Consider the following 19,494-nt stretch of genomic DNA (forward strand, 5'->3'; position numbering starts at 1 on the left):
TGTTCCTGTAAATTGAGATTGTACGGGGTCACGAGAGATGATCGTCAGTGGTAAGTGTTGCCCACCAATGGGATCCATAATCTTGACAGGTTTGGTGGCAGCGCTGGGTTTTCCGATGCCGGCCTTGTTCTCAGCTCGCACTCTGAAGATGTACTCCTTGTTCTCTACCACGTCATTAAGACTAGCCGAGTGCTCGCTGGCTCCACAGAACATGGATGCATCCCACTTTACCGAGGTCCTGTCACGGAGCTCGATCACGTAGCCAGTGATCTCTGAGCCACCATCAAATTTAGGAGGCTCCCAAATGATAGTGGTACCAAATCTATTCACCACAGCGACGGCTACATTCTCCGGAGCATCCGGGACATCTGATGGAAGACAACAGATTCAGTATAGTTTTCGTCTTGAAATGATATGATTGATCATATGTCTGCTAACTTACCAAATTTATTCTTGGCCTGAACAGCATTGTCAGTGACAAAGTGGGGCCCACTCCCGACACGATTTGTGGCGCAGACTCTGAACAGGTACCAGGAGTCCTTTTGGAGGCCACTAACACAATACTCAGGCGCATCAGCGCGGTCTGTTGCCACTGTCCACGCTTTACGCTTCACATCGCGCCTCTCCACCATATATGATATGATTTTGCTCCCACCGTCACTCTCAGGCTCCTCCCAAGCCAAACTGACCTCACCGTCAACAGTGTCGGTCACCTTCAGGTGCTTGACAGGTCCAGGCACATCTGCAAGGTACCGATATAACGTCCGCGATAACTTTAAAAATCGTACATGATGAATCCAAATTAATCAACCAAGCAACAGTTTCATTGACTCTCACCAATCACTTCCAGGTTAATGAAGGCCTCTCCCTCTCCATGCTTGTTCTTGATGACCACCTTGTACTTGCCCTGGTCATCTTTGCTGGGGCTTTTAAGGCGGTACACTGTCTTGTCGACTGAGGTGTCGATGTTCTGGACAGGTAGACTCCCGCTGTTGAAAAACCACTCTGTGTCCGCCCGAGGGTAGGCGTCATAGGGGACTGTAATGATGAAGGGCTTGCCAGCATCTGTTATCAGGTTCTGGTCTGTTGTTTTAATCTTTGGAGGAGCTGCAACAAACAAACAAAAAATACGTACAATATTTTCTTTTTGTTCCTGCATGGATGATTGCAGAGTAAATCATAGTCATGTCATGTGACTTACTCGCCAGCTCCAGCTTAGCTCGAGCATCTTTGTCTTTGGCAACAATCCTGTACTCGCCCTGGTCTCGAGGTCTGATCTCACACACCTGCAGTCTGTGAACTTTACCCTCGCTGATCATCTGGTATTTGTCTCCCTGGACGATTATCATGTTGTTTCTCATCCACTTCACCTCTACTCTGTCCTTGTTGAGCTCCACCTCGAACACCACGTCCGAGCCAGGAGGCTCCAAAGTGTCGTGAGGCGGTCTGATGATCTCCACTGGGGTTTCTGTTGGAGAAACATATTATGAGAGAAGATTTTTAAAATGCGTTAAGAACTTCGGAATGAAACAAAACATACCTTCAACAAATAGTCTTGCTCTGGTCCTCCTCTCTTCTACGCCACAAGAGTATTCACATTCGTCATCCGGTCTGCAGCCCTTGACGACTAGTCTGCATGTCTTACTTTCTCTCTCCATGCGATATCTGCAGAGACACAAGCACCATTAAATCCTTGAAACAAGACAATGATCATGAAGTAATGAGTCATTAGACATCAGGCACCTCGGCCCTTCTCGGATCTCCCGGCCATTTCTGTACCACTTGACGGTGGCCTTCTCTTTGGACAACTTGCAGGTGAACACTGCATCCTCAAACTCAGTGACTATCTGGTCTTTGAGCTGTGCGGTGAAGTCTGTTGGCGCCTCACTTATGATCAATTCAGCAGCACATTTGTCTTCTCCGACCTCAGCGCTATACTCGCCCTCATCCTCCATGATGCAGTCCTTGATGGTCAGTGTGTGGTTGAGGCCTTCGCTTCTGTAGACCACGTGTTTGTTGAACATCACCTCCTGGCCAGCCTTTAGCCACCTCACGGTCGCCTGGGGTCGGTTCACCTTGCACACAAAACTGATGGTCTTCTTTTCCTGAGATTCAATGTCCTCAATGGGCACCAGGAACTTAACCTTCTCCTCTGTGGATGTAACATTTTTTTTCATTTTATGATGACTGATTGCTGCTCGGCTCAAGTGTTTTGTGAGTGCGTGTATTTGATTTTTTACCTGTGACCTTTGCGTGAGCTGAGCACTTGGCCTGCTCTCCTCTGTGATTGGTCAGGCCGATGGTGTATTCAGCCTCGTCAGCGTTGCAGGCTTCCCGAATCCTCAGGGAGAAGACATTGTCCCTCTGAGCTACCATGTATTTGCTGCTCTCAAATATGGTCTCCTGGTTCTTCAACCACTTGGCCTTCGCTCCCTCCACGTTCGTCTCACAGTTGAAGACAATCTCATTTCCCTCTTTAACCTCAGTGTCTTTGATGGGTGTGATGATCCTCAGTTTTTCTGCAATCGAGTAAAGACCGTAATTCACACCCGCGGTCAACGAGTCAGGCTGCATAAGGGAATCGAGTGAGTCTCACCAATCACAAAGAGATCAGCGGAGGCTCGAACGCTGCCGATGAGGACCACATAACCTCCGTCATCCTTCAGCTCACAGTTTTTCACAACAAGAGCTCGTCTCTTTCCTTCACTGACAATTTTGTATTTGTCCCCACATTCGACCTCCTTCTCCCCTCTGAACCATTTCACCTCATAGGTTTCTTTGGAGACTGAGCAGGTGAACTCGGCATTCTCCCCTTCCACAACTTCCTGGTTCTGCGGTCTGGCGATGAACTCAGCTGCAAGTTCTAAAAAGAAATCAGAAAAAGAAGGTCTTCATTGTTGTTCTTATGTGAGTTTCGGAGGTCGTCCAGTAACAGGATACATTTGTACCATTCAGTTTTAGGACAGCAGCTGTCTTGACACTGGGGCTCAGTCTGCAGTTGTATTCGCCGGCATCCTCCATCTTCAAGTCTTGGATGATCAGGATCCTCTTACGTCCATCCACGATCTGATCGTAGCGGCCGCCCTCCGGCAGCTCTCTGTCTCCTTGGTACCAGGTCACCTCTGCCCCGCCCTTGGACACCTCGCAGATCATCTTAATGCTGTCTGTCTCTGTGCCCTCAACGTTGGACAGGTTCTTGGTGAACCTGGCAGCCTCCTCTGGAAGGAAACAAATAATTTGGGGTTGAGGAAGCAATCGGTCTTCAAGCATGTCATAGGAAGCCGAAACACTGTCCTAAAGAGGATTCGAGAGGACATGTTATTTGGCTTGGGTTAGTAGTGTTGGGTGCGCTTTGACCTCAAATTGGGGCTGAAAGTTAACAACCTGCGAACTTACAGACTCTCCTTCCTCCTAAAACCTCTTGTTTTGAATAAGTGACTTGCTCAATCAAATACTGACATATTTTGGTGGTACTGCTTTAAGTAAAAAAGGTTTTATTTTATTTTTATTAAATCATGTATACGTAAAGTTAGCGCCATGTAGGTTGATGGCTTATTTTATATAATTATAATCCACTTGTGGACACTGTGGAGATGACTTGAGAATGTTTTGGATGTATGAATATGTAGAGTATATATATGTATATGTATGTGCTCATTTTTATGAGATGTATATAATGATTGTGTGGATATATACGTACAGTGGAACCTCGATAAAACGGACCCCGACAAAATTGCCAAGATGGCGCTTATCCGTGTGGATGCCTCGGTTATGTGCTCTCTTATTGTCTATGTTTTTGTGTTTTTCGTTCCTCTTTGGAGACATTACACGACTCACTTATAGAAGGGAAGACTAAACATCAGGGAGTCTACCCCGGAATTTCTTTCACCAACTTTTGCAAATCCGCTCAGTTTCCCCCCCCCCCCCCCGTGAGTAACGGCTGCAGTCTATGGCGCATGGAGGCGTAGGCGACGAAGGGGGAAGCGCGCCGGCATCCAAGTGAAGCTCCGCAAGAGAGGATTCAGATTGCCTTAGCACAATGCTCATTGCACCGGACTATTGTTCTAGTCATTATTTCAAACTGCTCTAATTGAGAGGACTGTGAATCTTTTTGCACAATTGTCAAAAACAAACAAAAACAATTGTACCGGTATTACCACATTACTGGCAACTTTTTACTCCTCAGTGTTTTCTTTTTACGTCTTTATGTCTCAAAAGTATTCTGTCAATTGACTCTCTGTTGTCGTACTAGACTGGCTCCAACTACCGGAGACAAATTCCTTCTGTGTTTTTGACATACTTGGCAAATAAAGATGATTCTGATTCTGACATAACGGATATTGGATAAAAGGGACCATCGGGACCAAACAGTCTGTCCAAAGATAGTTTCCATTTGTCACTGCTATTGCCAAAGTCTGTTAGTTCCAGAATTGGCCGTTGTTGTTTACCAACGGGCAGCCGTGGCCCAATGGTTAAGATCATCGCCTGCCACTGTAAGGGACCTAGGTTCAAGACCCCGACTGGACCATCTGCCAACATCCCCTGGACTCACAGCTGTGGTGTCCTTGAGCAAGACACTGATACCCCGAAATGCTCCCCGGGTGCTTCAGCTGCCCCCCTGCTCCAGTGTGTTCCACTAACATGTGTTAACTAACAGAACCAAGATGGCGTCTACCAGTGTGGTCGCCTCGGTAACGCGCTCTCTAGTATTGTTTTTGTCCAGCCGCCTTGTGTCAACCGTCGAGACCTTCAAGTTCCTGGGAATTACAATCTCTCAGGACCTGAAGTGGGCGACTAACATCAACTCCGTCCTCAAAAAGGCCCAGCAGAGGATGTACTTCCTGCGGCTTCTGAGAAAGCACGGCCTGCCACCGGAGCTGCTGAGACAGTTCTACACAGCGGTAGTTGAATCAGTTCTGTGTTCTTCCATCACAGTCTGGTTTGGTGCTGCTACAAAAAAGGACAAACTCCGACTGCAACGGACAATCAAAACTGCTGAAAGGATTGTCGGTACCCCCCTACCCACCATTGAGGACTTGCACGCTGCCAGAACTAAGACAAGGGCGTGCAAAATCCTCTCGGACCCTCCGCACCCCGGTCACCAGCTCTTCCAGCTCCTTCCCTCAGGTAGGGGCTACCGATCAATGCAAACTAGAACTAGTAGACACTCCAACAGTTTCTTCCCTCTTGCGATCAACTTCTTAAACACCTAACCTATAATTCCATTCAACAAGCTGGCAATTTTTTGGACTTGAGTTCGTTGTCACATTTCTGTGGGGCCAATTATGTATTACTCGTGCACTCACTGTAGTTGTCTCGCCATGCTGCACTATTTGCATATACTGGCCACTCATGCCAGAGTAGCATCTGCTCCATTTCACACTGTTTGAGGAGTATCTGTAACATTTGCACAACCAACATTGTCCCAGATTATCGCACTACTCGTCACTTTAAACCGCATACACTCCTTGAAGTCTCAGCGCCCCTTGCACAATGGTCATTGCACCGGTCTATTGCAATATTAGTCATTCGAACTGCTCTAAGTGCTAGAGGACTCTGCATCTTTTTGCACAATTGTTTTTGGTCAATGTCTTTCTGTCTACAAAGTGTTCTGTAAATTGACTGTCTGTTGTACTCGAGCGGCTCCAACTACCGGAGACAAATTCCTTGTGTGTTTTGGACATACTTGGCAAATAAAGATGATTCTGATTCTGATTCTGATGTGCATGTGTTCACTGTGATGGGTAAAATACAGAGAACACATTTTGTGTGCATGCATGCATGTTCATGACTATAAAAGGTGATTATTATTCTACTGGTGCTGTGGCAGAGTACAGGCATGGGACAGATGTATTTCCTGGTCACAGATATACAATCTGACTAGATACAATTCCAAAACGTGTCTTTCGTGCCCATGTGGCGGCCATGTTGAATGTGTCGACATTCCACCAAAGGCAATGCATTGACATATGGTGGCCTTTTTGAATGTGGTGACATTCCATCAAAGGCAAGGCATTGACATATAGTATGGTGGCCATGTTGAATGTTGTGACATTTTCCGGCATTGTAGTGACATGGAGGCCCTGATGGAAGAAGTTATATCTATTGCCGAACAGAGTTCTACGTCGAGAGAGAGCAGCATTGCGTGGGCGGCATTTTTTTCTTTACGAGATGTCTCTGGAGCCGTACTGTAGTCTGGAACTTGCTATTTTTTTGCTACAGTAACAGTTTTTTTTTTTTTTTTTTTTTTTTTGCCAAGCCGTTGGTATCTATGCCTATGGCATCTGATTTTACTCTATTTTGGAAATGAAAAGCACACTAATTCCTCGTGGCTCACAAAAGCGATCCGCCCGACTTTCCACTCATCACTACAACAAGCACACCAGCGTAGTAAGTTTAGATAAAATGTAAAACTTTTGAAACATTTTCATATATTATATATTTGTTTAGGGCGGCACGGTGGACGACTGGTTAGAGCGTCAGCCTCACAGTTCTGAGGACCCGGGTTCAATCCCCGGCCCCGCCTGTGTGGAGTTTGCATGTTCTCCCCGTGCCTGCGTGGGTTTTCTCCGGGCACTCCGGTTTCCTCCCACATCCCAAAAACATGCATGAATTGGAGACTCTAAATTGCCCGTAGGCTGGCAACCAGTTCAGGGTGTACCCCGCCTCCTGCCCGATGATAGCTGGGATAGGCTCCGGCACGCCTGCGACCCTAGTGAGGAGAAGCGGCTCAGAAAATGGATGGATGGATGGATATATTTGTTTACAATGGCTTTGTACTGTACTGGGCATTTTAGGGCACGAAAAAAGTACAAAATAATAATATTTTTTTACAATACAGTAGTTTGGGTGCATATGGCCACAAAAAAAAAAAGCTTCAGTATTACGGACAATCAGCTACAATGGACGACCCCTCCCACCCCCCACCCCGGAACATACATACACACACCCTTATAGTCTGTTATATTGAGGTTCCACTCTATAGCGGTTGCAGCTGCCTCCCAAGTCGAATGTCCCAGAGGTGACAGTAAAGTTAATCCTGATTCTGAACCCCTGGTGTAGCGTGAACCAATAAAAGGGACAAGCAATAACTTTTAAGACATTTAAGTGACTCCAGTAAACTCAACTAACAAATCATCTCACTAAAAAGTAACTTATTTTGATACTTGCTATTTTCTTGTCATTAAGTAAACTGTAGATGGGAATCATGTTGAACAGAAGCCAGCAACGGATGGATGCGTGAAAGGAAGACTCACCAATGACAGTCAGCATGCCAGCGCTCTTAGATGTCCTGGCGTCACATTCATATTCTGCCTCATCATCCATCACAGATTTGTGGATGATCAGGATCCTCTGAACACCTTTGGCCATGATCTCGTACTTCTTTCCTTTTCGTATCTCGCCACCATCCTTGAACCAGCGAACCTGCAGGATCACATTTAGGCAAACGTAGCTCAGTGGGTGAAAGTCGCAATCAGCAAAGCTAACTTCTCATGAAGATTCAAACCTTGGCGGACTCGCGGGATACTGCGCATTCAAACTTGGCTGAGTCCTTCTCTCTGACCTCAACATCTTGCAGAGGCTTGACGAACTCCACGTGAGGCGCTTATGGCACAAAACAATACAAATGTCAGCCAAAGGTTTTGCTCCCAAGACATTCAAGAGAATTTCGTCCTGTAATGTGAATTGTATTATTTACTATGGTACTATATTCATTATTTTATTCCTTACATGTTATTAATTCCTTTTATGTTCTTCCAACCTCAAGGTTCACAATTTATACAGACATAAAGTACTGTAAGCACCCTGTTTTCCAGATTGGGGTCTCACAGTGCCACATAACCAGATGTCTAGTTTTTATATCCACATAACCAGGTGTCCAACTGTTTGTTCTATTGTTTAGTCTGGAATAAATTGCACACATAACCTTGACATGGAACACATAGACAACATGAATATCTGTATAAATTGTGTCCTGACACAACGGTTCTAACCGGAATACTTCTGTGCGTTACTCCTTGAAAAAATAGAACCAAAGAATCACTGAGCTCAAGAAACAATTTCTGTTGTCTAGATATTCCACAGCAGTCCTTACGAGTGACGTCAAGGAAGCAGGAAGTCTTAAAGTCCTTGGCGTCACACGTGTATGTCTTGATGTCATCCGGGTTGCAGTCGTGGATCACCAGCATCCTCTTTCGACCATCGGCGATCATGTCGTATTTCTTGGTCTTGCGGATCTCTTGTCCCTCCTTGAACCATTGGACTTCTGCGTTCTCTCTGGAGACTTCGCACTCCAGTGTAGCGGTGGCCTCCTCCTCCACTGTCTGGTCCTCCAAAGGCTTGGTGAACTCCACCGCAGGTTCTTAAGGCAGACCAAACGTGAGCGCTGAGTACAAACGATACACCAGAGGCTAGCCGCAGAATTTTACCTCTGACAATGAGCTGAGCTTGAGTCTGGAAGTCCTTGGCTGTCAATCTGACATGGCCCGCCTCCGACAGCTTCACGTCTCGAACTGTCAGAGTGTAAATTTGGCCATCCGCTTGAGTCTTCACCTGCAGGAACCAAACAAAGAGTGTGTCACATGCATTTCATGTTTGGTTGCAAAAATTCCTGTTTGTGGCTGATGTACCGGATGACCCATTGGACAAAAACTCATCACCCGACCGGAAGAAGCTAGCTATAATGGCTCTGATGCAAATAGTCTTACCTCTGAAGGCCAGTCAACCAAAAGGTTTTCAGCTCAACTTTACGATGATTGTTTTTAAGGTTAGAGAATTTAAAGAGTTTTAGGTTCCACTTAAAGTTAGGTAGTTTATGCTTGTGAATATTTATTCTCATTCATCCAGGCCATTTCATTCTGAGGGCATCAAGTTGATCGCAACTGGGCTGTTCTGTTTGTCTTAGATGTTTCGCCTCTCATCAGCAGGCTTTATCAGTTCGTGCCACAAGGCTTAGTTAGGACGCACTAGCCAGTGTTTGTGTGGAAGACTAAACTATTTATGCTCCAACTTAGAGGCATGTCCCACACCACGCATAGAATAATTCTCTTTGGAAGGCAAAAAAAGGGGAGAGCCGTTAAGCCGCCTGGCTGAGAGGCCATTGTCAGGTCCCTGGAGTTGTTGGGTGCAAACTCCCTCATTGATATTCTATTCAGTTGGAAAGTGGTCGTGGAATTACCTAACGGTCACGGAGGCCGTGCTGTTTGTCGAAAGCCGAATTATTGAGTTTCTTTTGAATGGACGAAAGGACGGCATTGTAAGTAGGAGATAGGTGATGTCGTAAGCCCCTGCCTCTGTTAACCAATGTTTTGTTTTGTTTTTTTACCTTTGTGTATACAGTGGGTACGGAAAGTCCCCACTGGCAGAGGATCCCCAAATCCAGGTGTGAAAAACTTGTTGCATCATTCCCAAAAAGACTCATGGCTGTATTAGCTCAAAAGGGTGCTTCTACTAAATACTGAGCATAGGGTCTGAATACTTATGGCTATGTGATATTTCAGTTTTTCTTTTTTTAATAAATCTGCAAATATTTCAACAATTCCGTTTTGTTTTCGGTCAATATGGGGTGCTGTGTGTACATTATTGAGGACAAAAATGAACTTAAATCATTTTAGCAAATGGCTGCAATATAACAAAGAGTGAAAAATGTAAGGGGGTCTGAATACTTTCCATACCCACTGTATGGCCTCTCTCACCCCTCTTAAAAACCATCTGTCTTCTCCGTCCATAATATACACATTTTTCCCCTAAAAAGAGTGCTGTTTCTCTTGGAGGTGCCGGTAGAGAGCTGAGTCTTGATCTGAGGAGTTTGCCCGTCTGTGTTGTGCCATGTGATTGCTCAGTGGTTGCTTGCTTGTCCGGTCTTTGGGGTGGACCAGCCTTTGTCTCAGGGTGTTATGAGGTTTCAAGTGTACCGGAATGTTGTGTTGGTTGAAAATCCTTCTGAGTTTCTCAGACCCACCCGATACATACAGAATGACAATATTGTTGTGTATGCCATTCTTTTCTTTCTCATCCACCTTGTTCCTGTCCCTTCTAGAATTGGATGCACTTTTCACAAATGACCAGGTGGGGTAAGGACAGGTTTGGAGGGCCTCCCTCACGTTTCTGTGCGCTTTCTTTCTGAACAGTGGACTAGTTGGAACGTTATCAGCCCTGTGATGTAGGATACAGCTAACGCCCAGTTTGTTCCAGATTGTGGTGTGAGTCAAAAATTAAGTATTGGTCAGTGTGTGAGGGTTTTCTGTAAATCCCAACATGTAGGGCACTGTCGTCTCCAATGTGGACATCACAGTCCAAAAAAAGGCAACTTATTGTCTTTGACATCCTCACATCTGAACTTCATGTTATTGTCCACTGAGTTTATGTGCTCGGTGAAGGCTTGCACTTCTTGGCTTTAAGTAGTTTATGGTTAAATACTTTAAAGTTCGAACATTTTAGGTTGAATTTAAACTTAAATTTAGGGATCTTAAGGTGAAAGATTTTAAAGCTACAGAGTTTTAGGTTTAACACGATATTAAAATTAGGGACTTTAATGTCAAACAGCCGAATGTACTCAAGTTTTGGGCATGCAAAAACAAACTTGACAGGTCACACAAACAGATGTGGAAGCTGATTTACAAATCGGGCGCACCTAGGATTGCTTCTGCCAAAGGTGCTAAATTGATGCACAGTTCATTTTGGAAGATTATGTGCAAATTGAATTGAATTTAGTACACCCATTGTGGTTTATCAAGCCTGCGACCAATTGCGATGGCCGATTTTGCGTCTTTAAATGGCATGTTTGAAAGGCTGGTGCAAAACAGCACACAAGGCGATGCCAGTGTAGCACAGTCAAAATGAGAGGAGGAGGGGAGGACATTTTTGAAGCGCCACAAAAAAAATTACAAGGACATATCGTTTCTATTCAGAAATGCAACTAAGGGCTGATTTGGACGCAACAAGTTAGGAGTCATTACACATCACCGATGACAAAGCTCCTGTCAACTCTGTATTTTTGTGTCTCTGGGTTATTTCAGTGCCCTGTGACAATTGGTGCTGGCCTCTCCCAGGGAAGGTTTCTGGGTGTGCTGTCCAAAGCGCATTGTTACGCAGGATGGGCCCACACATCCTATTGCCTTGCACTCGGAAAGCGTTCAATCAAACAAAACATGACTTTTATGCAGTTTCTGGCTTTCCCAAAATTATTGGCGCAATTGATTTCTTTTTGATACTCCAGTAATATGTTTGTTTCTCTTTCACTAACACTTCCATTTCCATCACTTCAAACTTTGTGCTTGTGGGGCTCTCCCAAATGTTCCATAGTGAAAACCATCAGTGGTACCTAGAGCACAAAACCCTCCAAAGCTTTTACATCTGTTGCCAACAGTGCAAGCAATCTGTAAGAGTGAGTGCACACGCAATTTCGCGCCTGCTTTTTGGGATCTTAGTAAATCATACCAAACGAGTTTTTCAAATCAAACTTAAAGTTAAGGACTTTGAGGTTTAAGTTATCATTAAAGAGTTTAAGGATTGAGTTGAAGAGTTTTCAGTTCAATTCGAACTGAAAGTTAGGGTGTTTAAGGTTAAAGTGAAAAGTTGTAGGCGCAACTTCAACTTAAAGCTAGTTCAAGTTTCAGGTGAAAAAAAAAAGGGAGTTTCACTAATATTTAACCGAAGTGTCCAGCTTATGACTTTGTCACAAGCGAGTGTTTACTGGAAAAGCAAAAGTGCACACAGGGCTTTGTACTTCCTGGAGGCTGAAGCTCCATATTAGGGAGCATTAGGGGGCAGTGAGAGATAAGAGTTTGTTATTTTTAACTTCAGCACAGACCACAGAGACGAAAAGAAGCACAGTTCTCTTTTGAGACGAATTTGACTCAAAATCAAATTAAAAAAAACAACAAGTAGAAAAGACAGTTGATGCCTTACCCGCTCGCCGGCCTCCATCTTGTTCCCACCCAGGAACCAGTCTACGATGATGCCTTCATAAGACAGCTTGCACTGGAAGGTGGCCGTCTCTCCGGCCGTCACCGTCACGTCCTTCAGCGGCTGCAGCAGGCTGATGGCTCGAGCTAAGGAGAGGGCGGAGCTTAGCATCCAATCTCTTTAGATAAGGTTGTCTAAATGAGCACCTAGTGTGATTGGCTGTCTGCTTTGTGCTCTCACCTTTGACTCGGAGCTGAGCGTTTGATTTGGCATTGGCTGCCGAGAAGTCCACCCCTCCCGCCATGTCCATGCGTACATTGTAGAGGATGAGAAGATGTTTGGGTCCCTCCTCCTTGATCTCCACATCCTGACAAACAAATTATGTTTTTCAATGGGTTATTTATTTATTTGCACAATGCAACAAGATCACAAACTCTCTTGAATCTCTGTTGCATCTATTACAAGGTGTAGATAATGCTTAACATTGTGTGTGTGGGGGGGGGGGGGGTGGGGGGGTTCCCTTGGTCCCTAAACTCCTGTGACGAGTGGGAGTAGGGTAGCGTGAGGTAGTAAAGGCTAAAATGTTATTAAGTTATTACTGTAATTTTATGGTGCATTTTCAAGAAAAATCAAATCAAAGAATACAATTAAAAGTTGCTTTTCAGCCCTTTTGAACTTGAACTCATTTAATTTCCGAGCACTCGAGATGAACGTAAGACAAAACGCTCACGGCCGACTGGTGCAAAGCTTCTCCCTTCAACTTCCAGTTTCCGTGGACGTCCTCCTCGGAAATCTCCGCCTCAAACTTGGCCATCTCATTCTCAGTGACCTCCACGCTGTACAGTGGACGCAACACCTTGATGTCGCGCTCTGGAGGACAAACACCAAAGGACAAGGTCAGCGAGGTTTAAAAAAAAAACAACAACACTCAAACAATCCTCAATGCCTGACTTGAAAAGCACAAGAAAGTCAACCAGGCGGCAACAGCCTGTGTCGTGAAGGTACAGTATTCTCCTCTGTTGCTAGTTTAGGTAAGCAACCCTCTCCCCACGTCAGTGTGTCGGCCAGAACACCACTTGAGGCCAGATTCAGGGATGGGAATAAATTCCCTGAGGCAGATATGTGAGCTCTTCTACTTTACTCCAGTTATTACAATACAATTCCTCTCTCTTTGTGTATATGTGTGTGGTTTTCTAAGCGAGACAGAATAACCAAATACAGATTGAAAAGTGAAACCAACCAAATATAGATTGGGAAGTGAAACCAAATATAGGATCAATGATAACAATCAACAAAGGAGTACACTGACAAAGGATCTATCAAGAACACTGTGACACAGTTAACGTAGCACTTCCTCCAGTATGCTCTTGTTCATGTGGCAGATTGCCACTGATTTAGCGATTGATGTGCGGTAACTTTCACTAATTAACATTAGGTATAAGACTAAATAATGCATTCTGAGTTGACAGGTAACGACTAATGCTAACAAGGCACTTGCAGTGTACTTGTGTGCCGCTACTCACTTTGTGATTGACGCACACAGTCGAGCGAAACTTATAGTATACAGTGGAACCGCAATAAAACTGATCCTGATATAACGGATATCGGATAAAATGGACCGTCGGGACTGAACAATGTGTCCAAAAATAGTTTCCATTTGTCACTTAAACTGCCGTTGACAATGTCTGTTACTTCCGGAATTGGCCGCTGTTTACTGCCACTGTGGCGCTATGCAGGCAGAGATGATGGTTCTATCTATTGTCTGTTGTGCATTGAGCGAGAGAGCGCGGTATGGCTCTGGTGAATACAAAACACCCTAACCCTAACCCTAACCTTTCGACGTCTGGAACATACTATTTTGGTACAGCAACAGTTTTTTTTGTTTTTTTTGTCAAGCCATTCAAGCTTTTTTTAAATACCATATTTATTTACAATAACTTTGTACTGCCTCTTCTTCTTTTCCTTTCAGCTTGTCCCTTTAGGGTTCGCCACAGCGTGTCATCCTTTTCAATCTAAGCCTAACTCCTGCATCCTCCTCTCTCACACCAACTGCCCTCATGTCTTCCCTCACGACATCTATCAACCTTCTCTTTGGTCTTCCTCTAGCGCTCTTGCCCGGCAGCTCCATCCTCATCAACCTTTTACCAGTATACTCACGATCTCGCCTCTGGATGTGTCCGAACCATCCAAGTCTGCTCTCTCTAACTCTTAGAGAGAGTTTGAGTTAACAGAGTCTAGCCTCCCCTCCTCTTTCCCATAACTTCCTTGTGTGGCTCATCAACTTTATTCCTCTATAGTTCACACAGCTCTGCACATCACCCTTGTTCTTCAAAATGGGCACCAGCACACTTTTCCTCCATTCCTCAGGCATTTTCTCACCCGCTAGAATTCTGTTGAACAAGCTGGTCAGAACCTCCACAGCCACCTCTCCTAGATGCTTCCATATCGCCACAGGTATGTCATCAGGACCAAATACCGTTCCATTTTTCATCCTTTTTAGTGCCTTTCCAACTTCCCCTTGAATCATTACTACTTCCACCACACTTCCCTCTTCTACTCTTCCTTCTCTCTAATTTTCCTCATTCATCCACTCCTCAAAGTATTCTTTCCATTTATCCAGCACATTACTGGCACCAGTCAACACATTTCCATCTCTATCCTTACTCGCTCTAACCTGTTGCACATCCTTCCCATCTATATCCCTCTGTCTGTCCTTTTGTCCTTCTTTAGTGTCCAACCTGGCATACATGTCATCATATGCCTCTTGTTTGGCCTTTGCCACCCTTTGCCCTACGTCGCATGTCCAAGTATTCCTTTCGCCTCACCTCGGTCCTCTCAGTGTCTCACTTCTTCTTAGATAAGTTTCCCTGTATGTTTTCCTGTATGTTGAGGTTCCACCATCAAGTCTCCTTCTCCCCTTTCTACCAGAAGATACACCAAGCAGTCTCTTGCCTGTCTCTCTGATCACCTCGGCTGTTGTGGTCCAGTCTGGAAGCTCCTCCTGTCTCACCTCTTCTCGAAAAGCCTTCCTTTCTCAGCTTCTACCACATGGTTCTCTACTCTGCCTTTGTCTTCTTAATCTTCCTCCCCACCACCAAAGTCATCTTACACAACACCATCCTATGCTGTCCAGCCACACTCTCCCCTACCACCACCTTACAGTCTGTAACCTCCTTCAGATGACAGCGTCTGCACAAGATGTAATCCACCTAATTCCTTCCACCTCCGCTCTTACAGGTCAGAAGAAGAACGTGTTAACTACATCCATTTCCATCCTTTTTGAAAAGTCTACCATCAACTGTGCTTCCAAGTTTTCACTTTTTCATCACCCCTGTTTCCTTCACCAACATTTCCATTACAATCTGCACCAATCAGAAAACTCTCTCTGTCTGGGATGCTCAGAACTATTTCATTGAGCTCCTTCCAGACTTTCTCTTTCACCTCGAGGTCACATCCTACCTGTGGGGCATAGCCACGAATCAAATTACAGTCAACAAAAACCCTAAATTTCAAGTTTGAGCCTCATCACTCGATCTGATACTTTTTTCACCTCCAAGACATTCTTAGAAAACTCTTCCTTCAAAATAACCCCGACTCCATTTTTCTTCCCATCTCCAACATGTTAAAATAATTTGAACCGTGCCCCTGAACCTCTAGCCTTACTGCCTTTCCACCTGCTCTCCTGGACACACAATATATATCCGAATCAGATGCCCCAGCCACCTCATCTGGCTCCTCTCAATGCGGAGGAGCAGTGGCTCTACTCTGAGATCCTCCCGGATGACCGAGCTTCTCACCCTCTCTCTAAGGGAGAGCCCGGACACCCTGCGGAGGAAACTCATTTCGGCCGCTTGTATCCGGGATCTTGTTCTTTCGTAATCATGTCAACCAACTGCAAAGCTTTTCCTGTCATAGTCCCAACATTCAAAGTCCCCACATTCAGTTTTAGACTCTGTGCTTTCCTCTTCTCTTTCTGCCAAAGAACCTGCTTTCCACCTCTCCTTCAGCTTCGACCCACAGTTGCTGAAATTCCACCGGCACACTGCAGGTTAATGGCGCCGCTGGCGGACGTTGTTAACCCGGTCCATGACCGGTCTGTTATGGAATTCTTTGAATGAACGCTCATATTTGTTTTAAGTTTTAAGCCGGGTGCCCTTCCTGGTGCAACCCTCTCCATTTATCCGGGCTTGTGACTGGCCCACAGTTTGCAATGGCTTGTGCCCACTATCGGGCTGGATTGTACTGTACTGGGCATTTTAGGCCACGAAAAAAACCCTACAAAACAATAAATTTGTACTGTACAGTAAAATAGGTGCCTATGGCCTCCCAAAAAAGTGCTTCAATGTATGGGACAACCCCCCGCCCACATTAGTTTGTTCTATCGAGGTTCCACTGTGTAAATAATCTGGTACACATGCTACTGAGTCGCATCCTCCGCTTCCAGCCGCTGTGATGTCACTGCCTATGCGAAATCAGAGGTGGGTAGTAACGCGTTACATTTACTCTGTAACATTTACTCAAGTAGCATTTTGGATCAATTTTACTTGTCAAAGAGGTTTTAATACTGCATACTTTTTACTTTTACTCGAGTATTTATGTTAAAAGAAATTGTACTTTTACTCCTTTACAATAATCTAAATGCCGCTCCCAACTATTATTTATCAATTATTGTTTATTTATCAACTATTTAGTGTGTGACATATCTGTTTATATGACGACTTCGATTTCCGCATTGGGCGCTGTTTGCTCCGATCCAATCTAAGCGCTAGTGATGTTTAAGTTTAGTTCACCAATCAAACGACACAAGGAAGTCACATGATCCCACACAACATCTTCTATTGGGCTTCCCGGGCATCGGTAATAACGCTCAATACGCCAACCCGGCTAATCGACATGCCTACGTGGCAACCATGTTGGGAAGGTCGTCGTTACCATTGAAGGAAACAACGCATGACTTGTGTTTACATTTAGACGAAGAAAAACAACAGCTTTTATGTATTGTGGTATTTGTCTGGCACTGTCTGCCCACTGATATTTCAGCCCACTTCTAACTTCAGAAAACACCTCGCTGTAAATTGCAGATGTTCTGTTGTTCCTTAGGGTGTGCATAATAGCCAGGGTTAGCCCTATTTTAGCACAACTGTAAAACATGCATCTCTTGGGGTACGTGCTAATCTCACTCACACTGTACACGTGTGCACATGCGCACACACACACACACATACACACCCACACACACACACACACACACACACACACAAACATACACACACACACAAACACAGCATCAGAATTTGCACATTGACATTTTATTTTGTTATTTTTATTTTATTATGTTCATGCTCTGATTAAAAAAATCCGAAGTGACTCACCATTTACTCAGTACTTGAGTAGTTTTTTTCACCGTGTACTTTTTACACTTAAGTAATTTTTAATTTTAAGTAAACCCCGCGCGCGATAAACGAGGGATTACTGTCTACACGTGCTGACTCAACCATAACATATAATACCAGTGTGGGGTCCACAAATAGGCGATTGAGGGCCATGCGGTAGACGGATGAATTTCATTTTACCTTCAACTTTGAGATTGGCGCTAGTTTTGTCGGAGCCGCAGTCACACGCGTATTCTCCGATGTTGCTCTTCTCGGCCTTGCGGAACATCAGGATTCGCGTTTTGCCATCCGCGTTGATGCTGATGTTCTTGGAGGGTGTGAGCTCCTTCCCATCCTTGAACCATTTGACTTCCGCCACCGACTTGCTCAGTTCGCACACCAGCTTCACTTCATCCTTCTCTACCGCCGTGTAGTTTTGCAACTTGGTGGTGAAGTACAGGTCGCCCTCTGAGGGAAAATCATGTTTTTGTACCAAGTAAGTAACCAACGAGCAGTCAAACATTCACCCTAACTGCCTATTGGCCATTCACCACTCACAAATTCACCTGTTTGCAGAGGTGCCGTAACATCTATGCTAATTTCCGTTAGACCGTCGATAGGGTTGCGCATTATACAGTATGGTAGCATTAGGCTAGCTAACTTTTGTTTTACAAAATTATATGGTTTATTTGAACATTCTGGTGTTTCAATACATATATACAATGCTGAATTTTCTTTTGTTTTATGTGTTCTGCACTTATTCGCGATTCAGTATTTGTGACTTGCCTACGTGCAATTCTTGAGCCTATCCTCTTTCATTTGCTTAAAAACTCACCCATTTACTGTTTTTGTGTTCAGGCAAAGGATTAAAAGTATTAGTTTGGCATCATCTTGTGGCCTCTTGTGCCAAGGATGTGGAAGTGAGAAGAGGACCTTCTTTTAATGAGGCCATAGCCTTGTCTAATATAAAGTGTTTTGCTGCCATCTTGTGGCATCTATAGTCATTCCTAAACCTTTTGGTGGGTGGTCAGTAACACGCTGATTTTTGCTATTCGTGGCATGGCAGGGCTTGCAAAAGTTGAAGCATGAAATGAGTTAGTGGGCAATGAAAAGAAGAAAAGATGGCATGAAGTACATCATGAGCGATGAAAAGATGAAAGAGCTACTGACCGATCACGGTAAGCATAGCGCTGACACTCTTGTCCGCGGCCTCCACCTTGATCATGGACGTGTCGTCAATGGCGACCTCCTTGAAGCCCAACGTGTGGAGCGCCCCGTGGTCCGTCATGTGGACCACTTTGCTGGGGTGAAGCCGCACGTCGTTCTTGTACCAAACCACCGGGATGTTTTGGTGGGAGAGTTCCACGCTGAACTCGGCCGTTTCACGCTCCTTCACCGTCACGTCCTTGATGGCTTTGATGAACTCCAGGCGGATTCCTGGTCCAAAGCAGACAGATTAGTACGCTAATCACCTCCATGAACATGTTCCTATGGTCCGGTTCTAGGAGATAGTACGAGCTTCGGTTCGTAGCAGCCAGTCAGTCGATATACAGTAAGGCTGACGACAACACTTGCCGCTCGTTCACTGGTCGAGCTGATCGATCGGGTGATTTGTAAAAGTGAACCCATGTCGTTAGCTCAGAGCATTGATTTGAATCATAATATACAAATTCATGCTCATTTAAAATAAAGATGATTCTGATACAAAACAAGTAAACATCAATAAATCAATTAATTAATACAACAAATGCTTTATTATTGAAAGAAAGGGTTCAGGTTAGGGAGTTGAAAAGTAACTCCCTATTTTAAAATAAAAATGTTAATATTTTTCTCAATTTATTTCTGTATGAGTGGCCAGCCAGAAGTCCTGACTTAACACCCTGCGACTTTGTTCTGTGGGGTTGGTTAAAGGAGCAAGTCTATTCGACCAACGACCTTGAAGGAACTTGAAGGGCGAATACGAGAGTTCCTCGTGAAATCAGTTAATACGGTTCCCAGGCGGCTTGAGAAACTGCCGGCTAATGCTGGCGCCCATATCAAATTTTAAATAAAACTCCATGCAATACACTTTCTTCTCTTGTTTCTTTCTTGTAAGAATTATAGTTCAGAAATAAATTACAAGTACTTAAAAATAGGGAGTTACTTTTCAATCGCCACACACGCATTTACAATAAATCAATTAGCAAGAAAGATGATCAGATTAATGTATAAACAA

The 19,494-nt window shown here is 44.6% G+C and overlaps 1 protein-coding gene across 4 annotated transcripts in view; it reads right to left on the bottom strand.

Annotated features, from left to right (window-relative positions):
- The window catches only part of ttn.1 (titin, tandem duplicate 1), a 196,003-nt gene that overhangs the window by 85,757 nt on the left and 90,752 nt on the right, over positions 1-19,494 (bottom strand). For all 4 annotated transcript variants that reach the window (XM_061792602.1, XM_061792600.1, XM_061792601.1 and 1 more), the window contains 18 exons: positions 18,450-18,716; positions 17,481-17,747; positions 12,638-12,777; positions 12,148-12,274; positions 11,911-12,053; positions 8,430-8,553; positions 8,096-8,362; positions 7,508-7,605; positions 7,257-7,425; positions 2,949-3,218; positions 2,597-2,863; positions 2,241-2,519; positions 1,744-2,152; positions 1,541-1,665; positions 1,202-1,468; positions 838-1,107; positions 443-742; positions 66-368 (listed from right to left, as the gene is read on the bottom strand). In XM_061792602.1, coding sequence (XP_061648586.1) covers positions 66-368; positions 443-742; positions 838-1,107; positions 1,202-1,468; positions 1,541-1,665; positions 1,744-2,152; positions 2,241-2,519; positions 2,597-2,863; positions 2,949-3,218; positions 7,257-7,425; positions 7,508-7,605; positions 8,096-8,362; positions 8,430-8,553; positions 11,911-12,053; positions 12,148-12,274; positions 12,638-12,777; positions 17,481-17,747; positions 18,450-18,716 — 4,092 coding nt within the window. The remainder of the gene's footprint in view (positions 1-65; positions 369-442; positions 743-837; positions 1,108-1,201; positions 1,469-1,540; positions 1,666-1,743; positions 2,153-2,240; positions 2,520-2,596; positions 2,864-2,948; positions 3,219-7,256; positions 7,426-7,507; positions 7,606-8,095; positions 8,363-8,429; positions 8,554-11,910; positions 12,054-12,147; positions 12,275-12,637; positions 12,778-17,480; positions 17,748-18,449; positions 18,717-19,494) is intronic.

Source organism: Phyllopteryx taeniolatus, chromosome 12, assembly GCF_024500385.1.
Source record: "Phyllopteryx taeniolatus isolate TA_2022b chromosome 12, UOR_Ptae_1.2, whole genome shotgun sequence".
Taxonomy (NCBI): Eukaryota; Metazoa; Chordata; class Actinopteri; order Syngnathiformes; family Syngnathidae; genus Phyllopteryx; species Phyllopteryx taeniolatus.